At 41.2% G+C, this 18,460-nt stretch overlaps 1 protein-coding gene across 1 annotated transcript; it reads left to right on the forward strand.

Moving 5' to 3' along the window:
• Positions 1–5,833: 5,833 nt before the first annotated feature.
• On the forward strand, positions 5,834–18,141 carry IRAK1BP1 (interleukin 1 receptor associated kinase 1 binding protein 1). Its single transcript, XM_049818276.1, has 4 exons — positions 5,834–6,112; positions 12,522–12,587; positions 16,674–16,804; positions 17,837–18,141. The coding sequence occupies exons 1-4, from the start codon at positions 5,861–5,863 to the stop codon at positions 18,105–18,107; spliced, it is 720 nt and encodes a 239-aa protein (XP_049674233.1). The 5' UTR covers positions 5,834–5,860; the 3' UTR covers positions 18,108–18,141.
• The last annotated feature ends 319 nt before the right edge of the window (positions 18,142–18,460 follow it).

The raw sequence follows: 18,460 nt of genomic DNA on the forward strand, positions 1-18,460 counted from the left end.
GAAACAAATAATATCAGAGGGTCTTTTTAGAAGTGGGTAGCCTAAAATCTGCCAAGAACTGCTTGGAAAAGAATAGACCCGTTAATTTCTAGCCTCTTCTAATCTGCATTTTCTGTTAATCTAGGCGGCATGTAATTTAATCTTTTTTTTTTTAGCAATCAGAATAATTAATCAATAAATATCTGCCCAAGAACAGCAAGAGGCTCTCCAAAATATGACATCTTTTCGTTAAGACAACAGTCTTCTAAAAGTTCGGTCAGTTCACTTCTAAACTTCTGAAAGCTGTATGGCCTCTGACGGAGGTCAGGACACAGGGCTTCCTTTTGGTCTTAACACCCAGCATTCTGTAATTCTCCCCAGTTGCATGCTTGCCTCCACAAAATGCCTTTCAAGTGTTTCTGCTGAACATGTAATTGCTGTAACAGCCAGGTTCCCAGTGGTGAAATTACCGAGGTATATTGCCTTGCTAAAAAGGAGTATTTATGGGCAGTTAACACTAAGATGATAAGCAGTGCATATATGTGAGAAGTATACATGTATGTTCATCTACAGTTACTGTGAACTTCTAAGAAAATATAAAATTCTAGACTGAAGAAAATATATATTATTTCCTTCATAACTCACAAAAGCTCAGATAACATTTTAAATAACATCAAACCAAGACTCAGTATTAAAATTGTTAAGCATGTAAATTTTAATTAAGAGTTGCTTATAGTATCTTAAATTACACTTTAATTATCAGATTCTGGAGGATTACTATATTTAAGTTATGAATTTATTTATAATTTATTTTTTAAATACTGCTCCTTTTGCCACCTAAATTTTTGGCAAAGATTTATTGCTTACAGAGAATAATTCCAGGCCATTTCCTCACAAATGCAATACTGAAGACCACTTCAGGGAGTCATTTAGCCTTTCTGTAATGTTCATACACTTGAAAACAGACTGTGACGTTTTTCACTTTTAGGTGCTGCTGAGCACAGAACACAAGACATTTCAGTGATATCTATGACAGAGACCAGATTTAAATCTTACTTCTACCAGTCTTAACCTAACTTTCTCTCTGACAGCATTACTAGTATCAGAATGCTCCATGATTTAGGGCTTCATTCAGTTGCAACTGAAGACAACCACAGTCTTAACTGATTTCAGTAGCAACTGTATTAAGTTTTTTACAGTTTTACAGAAACGGTCAATAATGATGTTCCGATTTATTATTTTTTTTTGTACTGTGGGCTTTTCAACCAGTAGACTAAATCGACATCAATGGCTAGCTACAGTCAGAGAACAATTTCATTGCTCACATTGTATGTTAAAGTTGACCTAGAAAAACAGAGTAAAGAAATCTCCACTTTTATTAGCAGGACCAATTTAAAACTAGAAAAAGTCGTATCACATCTGAGCCCAGCCTAAGTCAGTGGTTTGGTAATGGAGTCACCTCTAAAATCACTTTATCCTGTCAAATTACTATTTAGGAGGAAGCCTGGGAGGCAAAGAAATGACAGATGCCTTTTCTGAATCTGTGAGATGCTGAGCTGTTTAAAGGAAAGTAAAAATGTGACGAATCCATTCATATTTTCCAGCAATACTGCCACTTCCCGTAGCGGGGCTGCAAATTCTACTCATAGGAGTGTGTTTTCCAGCAAGCCACATCTAGAGCAGAGACTCACCAACCAACCTCCTGAGCTACAGAAATTCCTAACAGCCCTTGGAAACTCTGTAGGCACGGTCAGAGTGAGAAGACTGAAGGCATTTCTCTTTCTCCAGAGACCTCTGTATGTTGTTAAAGGGAAAACCTCTGTTTTGCTTTAAAATTCTCACCAGCCTCCCCTCCTGTGAGCCCTAGAATGTTCCCCTCAAGCCTCAGCAAGTCTCAGTTATTCTCATTAGTCCATGAGGGGAAAAAAGGCTCCTGAGGACACACGTTTCCTTAAAATAGGAGATTTCACAGAAATCATCTAAGTTCTACATTGGCTCCAGCTTATCCAGTAAATTTTGGTCTTGGAAATAAAACACCAGCAGGGTCAGGGCTACTAATTTTATTCTTTCTTCTATGCATGTTTCTTCTTAAAAGATATAAAATGCTCAAGCAAATGTTTGGAACTCTTTGGTGATCGTTATCAAGTTAAGAATTCAGTAATTTAGAACTCTGACAAATTAATTTCAAATTTTGAAGAAGAATGTTCTATTTTCTCAGACCTAACCTTCTCAATTTTGTGTCTCTCATGGTTTTGAAAAGGTAACAAATCTGGCTTACAGTGGATATTTGCCCTACAGAGTGGTTGTCAACACCATGTAAGAAGTGGGTGACTGACCGACATTGCATAAAACCATTGTAAGGAATAACAAGTAATACAGAGACATGACGTAAGGCCTCCATTCATTAAATGCTTTACAGTGCAGTAAGTCAGCGTCTGAGACACATGACAGAAAGACATCAGTCAACATGGCTACTGCAAAATGTCCTTTCACAAAAAAGCATTTGGCAGCAGCTTTAACAGAAATTTCCTCCTCACACACATTCCAAATCTCCAAAAATCTTACCTCACTAAATAAATCCAGCTCCATTGCTGAAAGTCATAAGCAATATAGCACTTCACTGCTACCACACAGAAATAGATCCAAACATAAAACCATCTGTTTCCTAAGGAAAAAAACAAATCCCACACACAAATTAGCACCTTCTCCGTCTCTTCATAGTCTGTTGTTAAGTTTTCAAATTTTTAATTCAACTATAAGTTAGCAGAATGATATTCACAATTAAATTAGCTTTTCCAACTCTGAAACAACAGTTTAATCCATCATTTTCAGAAATGCCTCCTACTCAAACTGTAAGTCAGAAAAAGCTTATTATCCATAGTTTTGGCTTTACATTCAAATTCTGAGCAACGGACTCTCAACATACCAAAACTGGAGCTTTGCAAAGTACCCTTAAAAAGTGCAAAGTAAAAATGTGGCTATAGTTATTAAATTATCCTTAGTGTATGATGTTCTTATAGTGCATGCTAACTACTCAATAACACTTGACCTTGTTTCAGAGAAAACATATTTTTCCATAGATTAATTTGCATGCAAGGTAGTTTTATAACCGGCCTTAGAAAAAGTCTTCTAGGATTCATCCAATTAAGCTCTTAATTATGATAACTTTTTGTAGTATTTCTACAAGACCCACTGTGTTCCCGGAAAGTTAAGAATCATACAGCATTGAATTATGAAGTGCGTAACACATACGAGATTTCATTGCACATCTACATATGTGCAGGTAACTACTCCAACAGATTTTGTCTGATACAGGCTGTCTTTAGTAAAAGGCAAATCACTTTTAATCAACGGTTAAATCAGAATAGTCTTGAACACACAAAACCAACCTGGAGAATACACAATTTGGCTTCATAACATTATCCAACACTTCTTTAAAAGCCTTATTGATGATTTCTTGATAAGCAGCATTCAATACTTCAAGTGTGTCTACTGATACTGTAACATATTTAAGTAAATCCTCTACAAATATCTTGGCTAAACAAAAACAAACAAACAAAAAAACCCAAAAAAGTACTGCTGTGACAGACTACTTTCAAAGGCATTTTTAACTCCCTGTTTAATGAAAGAATTTGTTTCTGAGGAATAGACATTTATAATTTCCTCTCTACCCATTTTCCTTTTACATTTTATTTCTTAAAGTCAGCAATGCCCAGAATTTATTCATGTAAGCTCTGAAATTGATTTATGTTAAGTGGCTAGGCACTAATATTTCTGGGTTCCATTACAAGCTTCTTCCTTGTCTTGTCATATAACTTTGATCAAAGTCAGCTACACTCAAAATTTTAGGAGTGCCTACTTTTGGTTATTCATGCTGAGAAACACGGAGTGTCATCTCCAGAGGTAATGAATACCTAACAGGTTCAATCCATTTCATTTGAAGCTTTAAGTGTTCTGCAAATCTGGAGAGAAAACCAGATTCAAAGACAGAAGACCAAAAAGTGATGAGGCATGCAAAAGTCATTGATACCTCTTAAGGCAGATGTGACATTAATGATGGGAAGTTTGTACAGAATCTTCCTAATGATGGGACATGAAGCGCACACCGCACCAATCAGACTAATGAGGGGAAAGAAGACAGGGCTTCATTTCCCTTAGTATTTCTCTTTCCTGCCACCTCCAAGGAATCTGCATCTGACTTGTAAAATCAGGTCTTGATGTCTTTACATGTCATGTTTTTACCTAGAAGGAGAGTATAGCAATATTTACCTGTATCATGTCACGCAGACTTTCCAACGTTTGCAACGTGAATTCTGAAGGCTGTAAAACCTTGTATAAACATACAGTATCATCAGCTTCCAACCCCTGTGCCAGATTCCAGCTTTCAGGTAATCAAAACACAACGTACCACAAATGTAAACAGTAATGATATATCCAAAGTCCTTCCCAAGAATCCTCATACAAATGAGACCAGACATACAGAGCTAGTCACTGAGCTCGTCATTTCATAGTCACTCGGACAGGCTGGAGAACTGAGCTGAGAGGCACCTCATGAGGTTCAGCAAGGGGAAACGCCAAATCCTGTGCCTGGGGAAGGAACAACCCCCTGCACCAGTGCACGCTGGGGCCTGACTGGCTGGAAAGCAGAAGAGGACTTGGGGGTCCTGGTTGACAAGAAGTGGATCATGCACCCACGTGGCAAAGCAGGACAACAGCATCCTGGGCTGGATTAGGAGAAGTGTTGCCAGCAGGTCGAGGGAGATGATCCTTCCCCTCTGCTCAGCGCTGGTGAGACACACCTGGAGTGCTGGGTCCAGTTTTGGGCTCCCCAATACAAGTGAGATATGGACATACTGGAGAGAGTCCAACCAAAGGTGAGGAAGTTGATGAAGAGACTGGAGCATCTCTCCTACGAGGAAGGGCTGAAAGAGCTGGGACTGTACAGCCTGGGAAGAGAAGGCTCTGGGGGATCTTATCGATGTATACAAATGCCTGATGGGAGAGAAGGAAGACATGGGAGACCGGCTCTTCCCAGTGGTGCCCAGGGACAGGACAGGACAGAAGGGACGCAGATTAAAACACGTGAAACTCCACGTGAACGTAACAAAACACTTCATTTTTACTGTGAGTGTGGTCAAACACTGGCATGGGTTGCCCAGAGGTGTTCTGGAGTCTCCATCCTTTGGAACACTCAAAGCCCAACTGGATGTGGTCCTGGGCAACCTGCTCTGGCTCACCCTGCTTGGGCCAAGGACTGGACCCCCCCTCAGGAGGCCTCCTCCCACCTCAAGCAGTCGGTGATTCTCCGAGAAGCCCGGCTGCACCCCTCCGCCTTTCCTGAGGAGAGGGCAGCGTGACCAGGGCTCGGCCAGCAGACATCAGCAAAGCCAACGTGTCTGCCGCGAGACCCCTCGGCGGAGAACCAGCAGCATTAACGCCAGAAAGGTTTTTCATCCGGACGTGCTGTGGCACAACAAACGCCATCCTTCCCTCCACAGACAGCCACTACAGCCCTTTCTCCAGCACTCCTCCTCACACTCTCGGGTCACTCCACACCTTAATACGCTGGGAAAATACGGTAACAGGTCAAAACCGGCAGAAACGGGACCCCTTGTCCCAGAGGACGTGCCCCTGCACTCCCCCCTGCCCCAGCCTTCCTCAGGGCTGCCGCCCGCCTCGTTCCCTTTGCCGCGACCGGCGGGAGGCGCCCCGCCTCGCTAACTGTCATGGCGGACCCCCCTCGGCGGGCGGCAGCGGGACTTCCGCCTCGGTACCCATCATGGCGGGCAGGCGCCCGGGAGCGGAAGGGAGGGCGTCACCTCGGCGCCTCCCCGGCTGCCGCGGGCGTCGGTTGCCATGGTGCCGTGAGGCGCCCGCCGCCATGGCGCTGCCCTCGCCGCCCCCGGCCCGCGTCTTCGCCGAGCTCCTCCCGGCCCCGGTCCCGGCCCCGGCGCCGGCGCCATCCGGGCGGGAGGTGCATGTAAGCGGCAGCGCGGAGCTGAGCGCCGGCCCGGACCGGGCGCGGGTGTCGCTGCGGTTGGGTAGCCGAAAGGAGGCGGCCGGGGCGGCGCGGAGCAGCGTGGCCCGCCGGCTGGAGTACATCGCCCAGAGCGCCCGTCAGCGCGGCGTCCCGGTGAGAGCCGCCGCCCGGCGGAGGGAGGCAGGCAGGCAGGCAGGCAGGCGGGGGGGGGGTCCTCCGTGGCGCCGGGCTCGGAGCGGGGGAAGCCGGGCTGGGGCAGCCCTGTGAGGGGAAAGGCGGGAAGCCGAGGAGTAACGGGGCCGGGGGCTGCCGTGACAGCCCGCCTGCGGCGGGGAGGCGGCAGGGTCGGCAGCCCCTGTGGAAAAGGTGGAACGTGGCCCGTCGGGGCTCTCCGACGGGTCGGTCCTTCGGCGTCTGAAAACCGCCCTGCTTCGACTGTTGGGCCTGCTGGTGTGGTACGGCCTCCTCACGGGCTGGCGTCCCTTCACCCACGGGTCCGCGGGAGCGGCGGTGTGACTGTGGGATTACCACAGCGTAGCGACAGGCGCCTACGCAGCTTTTTCCTCTTTTTCTTCTTCTCTTTAATTAGAGAGGTATGAAAAAAACACGAGGCGTGATCAAGGTGGCTGAAGTGACAGAAGCCCCGCGCGGACTCAGAAAGTTCCTTGACCGTAATGCGGTTTTTGGCCTTAGGAAGTCGTTCTGTGGCAACGAGAAAAGCATAGTCTTGCCTTGAAAGCTTTGTCCGCGCTGTAAATGCTCCGTAAGGGTAGTACGTGTCCTAGCAATCGTGCTGCTGGTGGGTTTGGGTTTTATAAAACGGTTTGGGGCAGTGTTCCACACCTAGGATCCTTAAAAACACTACAAAGCTGATCTTTGATGGAATAAGTGGTTGCTTTTGAAATTTACTTACCCTTGGAGCTCCCTGGGAAATTTGTGCCTTTTTAGCATACTCACAAACAAGCTGGGGAAAAGGGAGGTGACAGACTTTGCTATCAACACCAAATTATTCAATGGAGTAAAAACGAAAAAATTGCAGAAGGGTTTAATGATACTGCATGATGTTACAGGGGAATTCAGTATTACTAAATGCAAAGTAAGAGAGTAAGTTACTTGGCCTGAACAGTGATATGCTTACAGTGAAATGGCATGCACAGGTCTCAAAAGTTGCATGCGTTTAAAGATAAGAGCTGGGTCCAACTTCCCCCCCCTCCCTCCTCAAACCCCCCCGGATTTACTGTTTTCTTTTAAAACTGATGGTGATGCTGTCTTTTTTTTTTTTTTTTTTTTTTTCTGTAGTAGCCTAGTAAAGCATTTGTTCAGGAATAAAGAAGAGAATAAAAAGACCCCTTAACCACTGATTTAGGAAAAGGTGATATTGCAGCTAAGGGGCTAGAAGGCAAGGAGACATGGAGGCTGCTGTGGGCTAGCCATGTGATCCTGCTCCCTGCATTTTTCCCCTTTGCACAGTTGGGTGCACGTCTGTCATGGGGAGCACGATTCTGTTGCCATCAGAATTACTTGTTCAGTCGGAAACCATGCATTTCTGTATGGGATTACAGGTTGAGTGCATTCAGTTTCTATTAAGTGAGTTAATAGGAGTTTAAAGTCAGAAGACAAGGCAACTCATCATCCATTCCTTTTTATTAGTAGAGAAAATTATAAGCTTTGTACCCACCACCGTGGTGACCTATCAGATCATGGGGTATTTTTCATCATGGCTGCAATTAAATAGCTCCTCAGAGTGTGGATAGGTAAGAAAAGATAGTTGCAGATATTTAACCTACAGTGGATCTGAATAACTGACTTCCACGTTTGACGTGAGCCTGACTGAAGTAGGATAGCATGGAGCATTCAACAAATGGCGGATGGCACACAAAAGGAGTAGGCAGGATGTGAAATAAGTGAGCGTGCTTTAGAGGGGCTCTGTGCACTACTTCAGGCTAGAAAAAAGAATTGCAAAATGAAGTATGACCTGGACAAACAAATGGTTATATTTGGGTATATGCAGTCAGATTCAGAAATGTAATGGGACCAGGTAAGCAGTGGTGGTGTAACCTAGGGGGAGAGTGGACTGTTTTTACAACGTCAGAGCATTCAGTGTCTTATCATACTTATAAGAATTTCACAGTAATCTTTTGCTGTTTCAGAGATGCCATGCATTGGAGAATGGAAATGTTAGTTTTTTCTACTTACTTGAGGAAGTGTGAAATGCTGCTTAAGCTGTGGGTTTCTCAGTGTTAGCAGAGTGTTAGCTCTAGGGAACTCTGAGAAAAACAACATGAAATTTTTTGGGGTTTGTTTTTCAGAGTAGTTCCCTGCGGTATAATTTTTAGTGCTTTGTTCCATCCAATTTTAAATCACTCCACTGCTGGAGCTTTTATTTGCCTTGTAGCTTTTCTACTGACACTCTCACTGCTGGCAATTTGTTCTTAACTGCATTTGCTAACATCACTTGTAGCTAATACCATTCTAGACCACTGTAAAATTAATATCTCTTCACAATCTCCATACAGTTCTAGTTTTTGCAAGCTTATCTAAGGCCTCTTTAGAAATTGGCTGGCTATTATATATATTTATTTTTAATTAATCTATAGAACAATTTCCTTAGCCCTTGTTGTTGCTATCATAGGAAGGCTGTGAGATCAGAAGTGCGTAACCTTTGCAGCAGCAGGAGCTTGCATTAGCAGCTTGTCAGGATGCCTGGAGGCAGCACCTAATTTCCATATATATTTACACAGGATTTTAATCAGAAATAGATGCACATAGTAGCATTTATTTATAGAGTGCTGTAAGTATATGCAGCACTTCAGAGCACAGAATCTGCTTTGAAGGCTGCAGGGAAAGTAAAATCAATGGGGAAACCAATCTCTCTTACTCAGCCCAGCTGCTCAAAAGTAATGGTTTTTTTTCTCGTTCTCTAGAAGCAAACTGATTTCATATTTACCACCTGTGATTTATTTGGGGAGTGGTGTGGAGATGACATTTGTTTTCTTTACTCACTGCATCTAACAATTGGCATTGGCCATCTTGTTTAAAAATAACTGTGATAATATTTGTTGTACTGGTCAGAGTGTTTATTTAACAAAATAAACCAGTTCACAAACTATATCCAGTTGACTCTGGCTTAGAGTTTTGCTGTACTGGGATATATCCTTGGATATATGTGCAATATTCTCCATATTTTGAGCTTGTTATTTAGGAGTCACAGTTATGGATGCACATCCATACAGTCAGTGAAAAAAAAAGATTTCGAAGGTTTGGTCACTCAGTTACAAAATCTTCCAATTTCAGTATCTCCTTGAATAAGAAATGTAGAAACCTGCATAAGGCATCACCTTTTTTAGAGTACTGCGTATTTTAAGAAATATCCCAAAGTATCCTTACATTTGCTGCGTACAAATCTGATTTTTACCTTTCTTAATGAATGGACATTAAGCAGCAGAAACTTCTTCACCATAGATTTTTAGGCTGTCATTCTGTCCGTCTAATGCCAAACAGAAGAGGCAGGGTGAGAGGATGAGAGGCTGGGGCACAGGTACCTAATGCCTAGCTGGGGTACACGCTGACTGTAGGTGCTGATCATCTGTAACTGTCCGGGGACACTATGATGGATGGACTGTTAGGAGATATAAGCATACATCAAGACTCTCATTACCCGTTTCTTTAGTACTAAGAATAAAACCGCTATGTTGAGGTGGAAGAAGTGAACTCTTTTATTTGTTTAAATACTTTCATTTTTTCATAATGTAAAGTTATACTGGATGTATCAGTGCAAATGTACAAGTAAATTTTAAGACTTGTTTCCGGGTGTCTCCAGATTTTTTTATTTATAACTACACATATCAGCGTAGCTTACCACCATGGTGCATTAGCGTATGTTTCCAAACTATAAACGCTTTCCCTTGCTAAGGCTGGTCTTGTGTTTCATAAAAAGGTCTCACAGGTTTGTTAACTCAGTAACTGGGAGCAGAACACACAACTTTATGTGCAGATAGGCTTTTCTTGTAGTGTATTGTTATATAGCTGTCTCCTTGAGGTGTGCTTTTGCTAAATTATCTATTTAGTCTTTTCCCTGTTCTGGGGAAAGGAGTCACTCCTGTAAACAGCAATGGTGTCGTGAGGGTGGACATGATGGTCCTGTGAAGAAGATATTGTTCAGAAATAGCAGATAGGCAGGAGGAAGGGCTACGTAAGATTTTGTTATGTTGAAAAGAAGGAAAATATAAGGCAAAGCACAGTTCTAGACTTGATATTATAAGCTCAGTGGGATATTGACTGTCTTTTTCATTTTTGTTTATAGAGTACCTGCAGCAGTGATGGTTCATGCCACTGCTGGCTCAGAAAATGGGCTATATAAGCAGAATGCAAGTGCGATTCTGTTAAGGATTGTTCAATGGCTTCTGGAGTAATTGAGTTATCACATAACAATGTTATATTTAGTTAATCTTCCTACTGTGATTCTTGGCCCACAGATTTAGAAAATAGAGAAAGTTATTCCAGAAGTCCAGAATACCTGAGACATCAGAAGTGTAGCCTTCCGTAAGTCACAGTGAAAACTTTTTTCCTGTGGCTACTGCAATCAAATGGATAGTTCCTCAGCCAAAATATGAACAGTAGGCATAAGCAGTAGGAAAAAAAGCCTTTTGCTTTTGATGTAGTCGAAGTCCTGATTCCAATTGAAAATTCTATCATCACCTACCTGTCTTTTCCCTATCTTTGTCCAAACACCCCCTGAACAGGAACAAAGTATCTAACAGAAGATGTATCACAGGAGGCCACCTTGTTATGACTTCAGCAATTATTTCGTCAATTTATCTTCAATAACACGTACAGCTACTGTCATATCTGGTGGGATAAAAATTAGCTGTAAGGGAAATTTTGTAATAGATGGCACAAAATGATCTTTCACTCCGATTGCATTGATCTTGCAATAGTGCCTGGAGCCACAGGATGGCACTGTCCCTAAATACACGGGGAGCTTGTGGAGGGCAAAACCAAAAGACCTTAATCCGTTCAGCAGGAAAGAACTTTTGTTTAAAAAGGATTAAGGAGCGGGGACAAGGAAAAACATGCACTTTTTCTGTGTTTACTCTGAAGTTTTATTACAGTATAGTTATTTCTGTAAAATATGAGTTGTATCGGAAAGCTTTTCTGTGTGGTTATTTCTATGAGATACATAAGAGCTCCAGAAAAAACCTTTCTTGTCAATTGTAATTGGGATTCTATCATAAATAGTAAGATTGCTCCATTTTGTAAATTAAATGTGGAGTTGGTGCTGGACTGACTTGAGCGCTCTTTAGCAAACCACAGCCAGCCATGCTGCCAAAGTACCTCTAACCTATGACTGCAAAAAGGGAAATATGTTTTTTAGGGACTAACTGGCCCTGATCCTTGCCCTTACAAGAAGAGATTATCCAAAAATGGGACTGTTGTTCTTGAATATGAGCACTGCCAATCAATCATAAAATTAAAATTTCAAAATTTCTTTCTTGTAGGCTGCTGTGCAATGGTAATTATGGATCTAATTTCCATATGATATTTTAAAAGGAAAATGGTTCTCATGATTAATGTCATTTATATAAAACTTACGCATGCATGCTACATGATAAACTTGAAGATTTGAGTCTCTGTAGGAAATATTCTGACGCAAAGCACCTTTTGAAATGTGTCGACACTAAAAGCAAATACTGTTTTCCTGTACAAATAAATTTAGTAAGTAAAACTTTTTCAGCAATTGGAAGGCTTAGTATCTGCTTTTCTATGGTTCCTGGGTATCAAATGCAAAGTTATATTTACAGTTAAATTGAAAACTGTGCTTTTTGTTGTGTTATAGTAATTTTGCAATAAATTGTTCATCCAAACTGTTTACTGAAGAGCAAAGTGGGTGAAAGAAATGTGATTGTTACACTGCTAGCAAGCTGGTCAAATATTCAGATATAACTGGAGTTATTCTGTATCTTAGTTCAGTGTCCTATTTATAAGTCTTAACAGGATTCGCTAGTGCTCCGTGCAGCCATTATGTTGAATAATGTACCTGCTGTTAATGCAAAAGTGTCACTGGTGGAATAACCTCTTTTAAGGGTTACCATTCTGCCAGAATAACCAGTGCTCAGTCATTGTTCACATCACCTTGCTACAAGCTGCTACTCTTAAAATATCTTAAAATAGGGGCCTGAAAAGCACTTTTCACATACTAACTTTCTGAAAACAATTGAAGCTTCTAGTTGTTTTGAACCAGGTGAATTTACCGTTACACACTGATACACACAGCTTCTAGCTAGCAGTCACTTTTAAGACCTAATCGTTTTCTTCAAGTGAATAGCAGTGAAATTACATTATAGAGCTACTGTATAATTTACTTTAAATAATGTCAAGAAGTCTTTAACACCCAGCTAATTCTTAACTGAAGAGATTTGCATAGAAAATTCCAAATTTCTGTTGCTGAGTCATAAGTAATAAGCCCAAACAGTTAAACTTTTACAGGACGCCATGAACATACATTTCCAACAGATGGTTAATTTCTGTCTTTTAAGATTATATTCTTGTACTTTTGTTTTAGGAAGAAAATATGACTGTAACAGAGGATTTCAGTAGAGTAGAAAATACTTACCAAATGGAAGCAGAGGTATGTATTCAACCTAACCAAAAATAATAATAAAAAAAGAATAAGAAATGTTGCAAGGACTGATGAAAAATTGCAGACTGTCTTTCCTAATACTGAGGAGTAGATGTTCTCTATGGTAAAGGCAGCATAGTCCAAAGAAACTATTGAAGGACTGCAGTTTAAAGCAGAGTTCAGCTGCAGTCTTCTGTTGTGTGCAGAACCTGTTTTCTGCTACTGTAATATAAAAGGAATTATTTTCTTGTCAGATTAATATGTGCTTTTTAAATATTACACGATGCTACAGAAGGGAATATCTGGTTCTGGGGCTCTAAGGTGGTTGTTCTGTGTCAGTGTAAGCTCTCCTTCACCCATAGCCCTTCCTGCCCTCTGCTTTTTTGCAGGGAGTTGTACTTAGGTGATCAGATGATAGGTCAGTTCAGAAAGCTGCTCTAGTTAATAACTTTTTTTTTCCCAGGTTAGCTTTTCTTTTTTCCACTATTTTAGCTCCCTGAACTGGAGGCAATGCAAGGCAGAGGACAAGAGTGGATGGGGGACAACAGTGGCATGGCAGCCCTAATCTAGGTCTGTTTAAGCCACAGTTGAACAGCACCTGGACTTTGATCTATTCTACACAACTCTGCCATCAGCTTGCTGCAAGTAAAGCAAAGCTAATTGTTTCCTAGGTAATTGACTTGGAATTCTGTAGGTAAAAAGTGCTGCGTGAAAGCTAAATATTATGGGAATAATCCCATTTACTTCAGAAGCAACTTAAGGGAGCATATTTTTGCACGTTCGTGCTATAGTAAGAAATAAATGCTGTGCTGGAAACATTCACTGAGGGAAAAGATGTGTTTTCAGTCAATGGATCTTTTTAGAGAATCAAACTTTAATCACTACCCAGCAAATTTAGAGATTTTTATGAAGTAAACCTGGATAGCTGTTTCATAGAGCTGTTGTTTACAATCCCCTAAACCAGGGTTCATCTTCTTTAGTTTGCTTGCTTTAAAGCATATTCTCATGTAAATAATAGCAATAAATACAGAAATAAGGATTCAGAGAACTGAATGACTTTAACTTCAAAACATAGACACCTACTATCATGACAGCTTAAATCACCATGTTTTTTAGATGACCTGTACTTAAAAATTAATAAATCTATATTGGATTATTAAATTATTATTTAGGCTACAGACAACCTTAGGCTTACAACTTCAGTCTTAACTGGTAACTTAACCAATCGTCTCTCTTCTGCTATTATTTTTTATACAACAAAGATTGTAAGTGGAAAGCTAATCACATGGATTTAGTGTTCATTTGTAGGCAACTTGGACCAGCTGTAATCGCTGTTCAAAAGTTGTATGGTTGCCTAGGACCTGGGTGTCAGAACTTGAAAAATCTAGCCATAGTACTGCTGGTTTGGCTGCCCTGTACACTTAAGTAGCAGTATGGTCACTCTTTATGCAGAGATTAGTTTCTCCTTGCTTCCCCCTTTATGTACACGCTTGTTTCATTAGTGCAGCTTCATAAACCAATAAAGTTCCATTGACCAGTGTGTTTGCATAGTTTACCAATATAAATGAATTTCAAATTAACTTCCATTTGCTTCTTTAGTTTGCCATTATATTTGTGTTATTTGTAAAGTCATGGAAGTCATGCATTATTTCATTCTATAAACTCTTTTTACCATTTGTCTACTGAAAGAGTTTTTAGAAGACTCAAGAAATTCCAGACAAATAACTATTTTAAGGTACAATTAAGAATTCAAGATGTGCTTTCAACTGCAGGGAGATAAATTTTAATTCATGCTATAACAAAGGAAAAGATGCAGAAGAATGAAGTTGTTTATGAGATCACAAAGCTCTGTAATTTCTTAATCATAATAGTTCATTTATTGCATAATGATCTCATGGGATGAAGATTATGTTGGTTTTGTGCATTTCTTAATATACTTCCCTCCTTATAAACCATAACTTCTTGTCCTTTACAGCCTTACTCAGACCTTATAATGTCCATAATGGTTTTTCATACCCTCATATTCCTTTTTTACACTTTTTAACCTTAATCATAATTTTATTGAAGAATTTGAAACACTTATTTGCACTTTAATTCTCGGGTATCCTCTGTAAATGTAAGTGGAATTTATTGCATCTAGCTCTAAATGAAAACTGTGATTTTTAGGAGGAAAAAAGAACAAAATTCACAGCTATTGCTCAGTTGTTTTCTGCCCCTGAGGGTATCTGATTACATGCTGCTTTTTTAACAACAAAGTTCTTGAGTGCCCAGAACTGCCCCAGTCTGAGCAGCTTATCTCTTGCCTTAGACCCACAGTTCTTTTGTTTGATCATTCTTATGTCTCATCCCCTTGAGGGAACTAATCTTGTAAACACTGATAGCCATCTGGAAAACACTATGACAGTCCTCATAGTGAGACTTTCAACTTTCCACAAAATGCGACTATGACAGTTTTTTGGCAAAACACTACAAGATGATGTGTGCTTTTTATACATGGCAAGAACTCCCACTAAAGAAAGAAATCTAGGTTTAGGCTCATCTTCAGTCTTTGTTCAAACTGGTACCGCACCTTCCAGAAAGCGATCCAACCCCCAAGTTACAGACAAAGGGTGTGAGGCTAAGATTAAGATGCAGACTTGGTGCAGTTTTGCACAACAGGTGTGACCCTTTGTCGTTGTAGGAGATGGAATTGCCCTGCCACTCCATCATGGTCAGTTTTTAAAGCCCTATGTCCAGCTCTGGCTCAGCTGCGTGAAGAGCTACTGAGCCAGTGCAAGGATTCAAGCCAGGATGAGGTACATGTACTGCGCTGAGAGGCTACCAAGGGTAACAAGACATGTGCATTAATTACTTTGTGACAGTTGTCAATATCCATTTTTTTTACCTTACCCTGTATATGAAGTAGCCCCCTCCTCTCTTACTGGGAGATTCAACTTCCTTGAATTACCTCATTTTCCGCAAGGTAAATCTATGGTATGCACACAGGAAGCTACCGCAGTGCAGCTGACATGCCATAACTTGGACTTCTGCACCATACACCTTTATTGGGATACATTGCTGTAAGGACTGCAGCAATCACAGGGGTGACTGTACATCACAGGGAATTTGCTTTACCACAGCTTTTTTTCTTGCCCTCCTGTTGAAGCTGTATTACTGTGCAAAAAGAAAGGAAAGAGTCAGGGATAAGAGAGAAGGTGAGCCTGACTTGGTGGCGAGAGCACTGTACTGGGAAGTGAAGATGAGGGTATAGTCCTATAAAAGAGTTTGGGACCCAGGATTTCTGATTCCTGAATGCTGTAGCAGCTTGGCATCATTGCTTCCCTCGTGGCGACTGTGCTCTGCCACAGAAAAAGGCTGGCTCCTGCCTGAAAAGTCACCACCTCGCTGGCACTTGCCTGGAAGGAAGGCTGTAGGGCTCTAGATCCAGGGCTGATAGTGATGCCTGCTTTGTAGCAGCTGTATTCCTGCTGCATCTGTATTTAATGTTTCTTATTGCCAAAGCCACAGACCGCTAGATGTTTAAACTGTTTTTAATCCAAGTCTGAAGTGCCCTGTTCTCTGTAGGCACTGGAGTGAGTCTTCAGCCAACACAGGGTTTTGAGCCAGCTGCAAGCTAGACTGGGCTAGGTTTAGTTTAGTCTCATAGTTTAGGTTTCTTGAACCTAATGCTTGGAATTAAAACCTAATTGTCCTTCCTGGACAATGGTTTCCATATCATTTTGCTTGGGCTTCTGCATAATTAACACATAGTAATCTAAGTAAGGAAGAGCCAGGATGCATCTAGTCACATGTCCCAAAGAGCACATTCATGCTTCAGATTGCCTACGTACCAAGAACACCGTACTTCCTGACAAAAGAGCATTTCTTAATCCTCAATTTTAAACTGTTTTATGAACTTTGTTCTGTTGCAAACCTAATGATAGACTGTAGGGCTACATAAAAGTGGTGTAAGTAAATAAATGTTGGAGTTATATACAGGACTAGTATGCTTAGTTTGTACATATCTGGCTTTATACTGGTTTAAATACACGTGTTGAATCATAGGGGGAAAAATGGAAAAAAAATTACTTCTGTGATGTCTGTGTTCACTCCCAGGTCTGTATTATATTCAGCGATTTTGGAAAAATGCAGAATGTTTGCAATCTACTCATTGAAAAGTTAGGAACCTCTGTTACCATCAGTCCACCTCATTTCTACCATACACCAGAAGCTGTAGCCACCCTTCGGTAAGTTCTCTCTCATGTCACAAATTTACACCCTCAGATAACTGTTAATATGAATACATAATTTATACTGTTTGTAGTAGGAGCAAATAGTTTCCTTCATACCTATTAAAATTTATGTTCAAAGATTTCAGTATTTGTTTTAAATATAACTTACAAATTAATGCCGTTCAACCTAGAAAATACAGCTTGTTCTTTTTACAGTGTCCCTGTGCAAAAGTAGAATGTAGTAAAAAATATTTTCCCGCTGATTACCATTGGGAGTATAACCTATTGTGAATATTAGGTCAACAGAATTTGACTTTGGTTACATCAGCAAGTATAGATTTAATTTGTATTTATTCATGAAGGTACAAGTGTGTTACCAGGTGTTGATAATTCTAAGTACCCTTGCCAATTCCCATTACTCTTAGCTGCTGACATGACCTGAAAAGAACCATGTACGGTGCCTGTTCAGCACCGAAACCTGAAGCTCACGGTCTTGATATTTTAGGCATTAACTATTCAACGTCCTGCTTCTCCCATTGACATTGGTGGGGCAGAGAGAAGTTTAATCCTGGTTTGTGTTTTGCCTCTTTAAAGAAAAGAATCATGCCTGCTCCAAGAAGCAAGCTCAACTAGCTGCTGCTAATGTTCTGGAGATGTCAGAAGTGTATCTATCTATCTCAAAGGCATCTATCTACGCAGGAGTCTGGAAATCGAGCCAGTGAGGTTTAACGTGCTAGTATGCCTTACAGCTGGGCCACCCAAATGCCTGGAGCGAGGGTTGAAATCTTGCCCTGCGCCACACACCACAGATGCCTGCAGTATATAGGTGTTAGAAATGCTCGACCCTAGCTGATGAGGATGCTGATACTCCCTCCGCAAACTCCTCCCTCAAACTCCAAAACTACCACCCAGAAGCTGGGGGAAGGTGACGTGCCTTACCTCTATGCAGTTAGAAAAGCTGAGGCATTAAAAACAAAAATGCTTGGCAGGAATACTTGTACATCAGTTGGCCCTGCTTGTTATTGTGCTGCTTTTTCTACCTCTCAGCCGTCAAGTATGCGTGGCAGCTGTTGGAAACACACGGCGGAAAGCTCAAGAAGTCTGTCGACTGTTTGGCCAGTCACTGGGAAAACCTGTATTAATAAAAGAAGAAGAAACAAAAGAATGGGGAGGCCATATAGACAGTCATCTGTCGAACTCCCCAGATTCACTGACTCTGCAGGAAAGAATCCAGAATGCTACTGCTTATGCTTCTTGTAGAGTGTTTGCTGTGTTTGAGATAAAGGGAAAAGAAAACAGAAGACACAAGTTGCTCTAGGAACTTTCAAATCCTACACATTTTCTTAATAAAATTTTTATGCTTTGAGTTTTTTGTTGTTTTTTTTTACTTTATTCTTAGGGTAGCAAGTATTGTTAAGAGAGGATATTAAGAATGAGGTTTGTGGAGTGAGCTAAAGTAGAGGGTTTCTTAACATATCTGTCCAGGTGCAAAAAAGTAGACTAACTCTTCTCTTCTTTGCATGTGTCATTTGAAAGCAGCACAATGAGTACTGCATTTAGCTCTGGGGCCTCCAACATAAGAAGGACGTGGACCTGTTGGAGCGGGTCCAGAGGAGGGCCACAAAGATGACCAGGGGGCTGAAGAACTTCTCCTATGAGGACAGGCTGAGA

Source organism: Accipiter gentilis, chromosome 15 (genome assembly GCF_929443795.1).
Source record: "Accipiter gentilis chromosome 15, bAccGen1.1, whole genome shotgun sequence".
NCBI lineage: Eukaryota > Metazoa > Chordata > Aves > Accipitriformes > Accipitridae > Astur > Astur gentilis.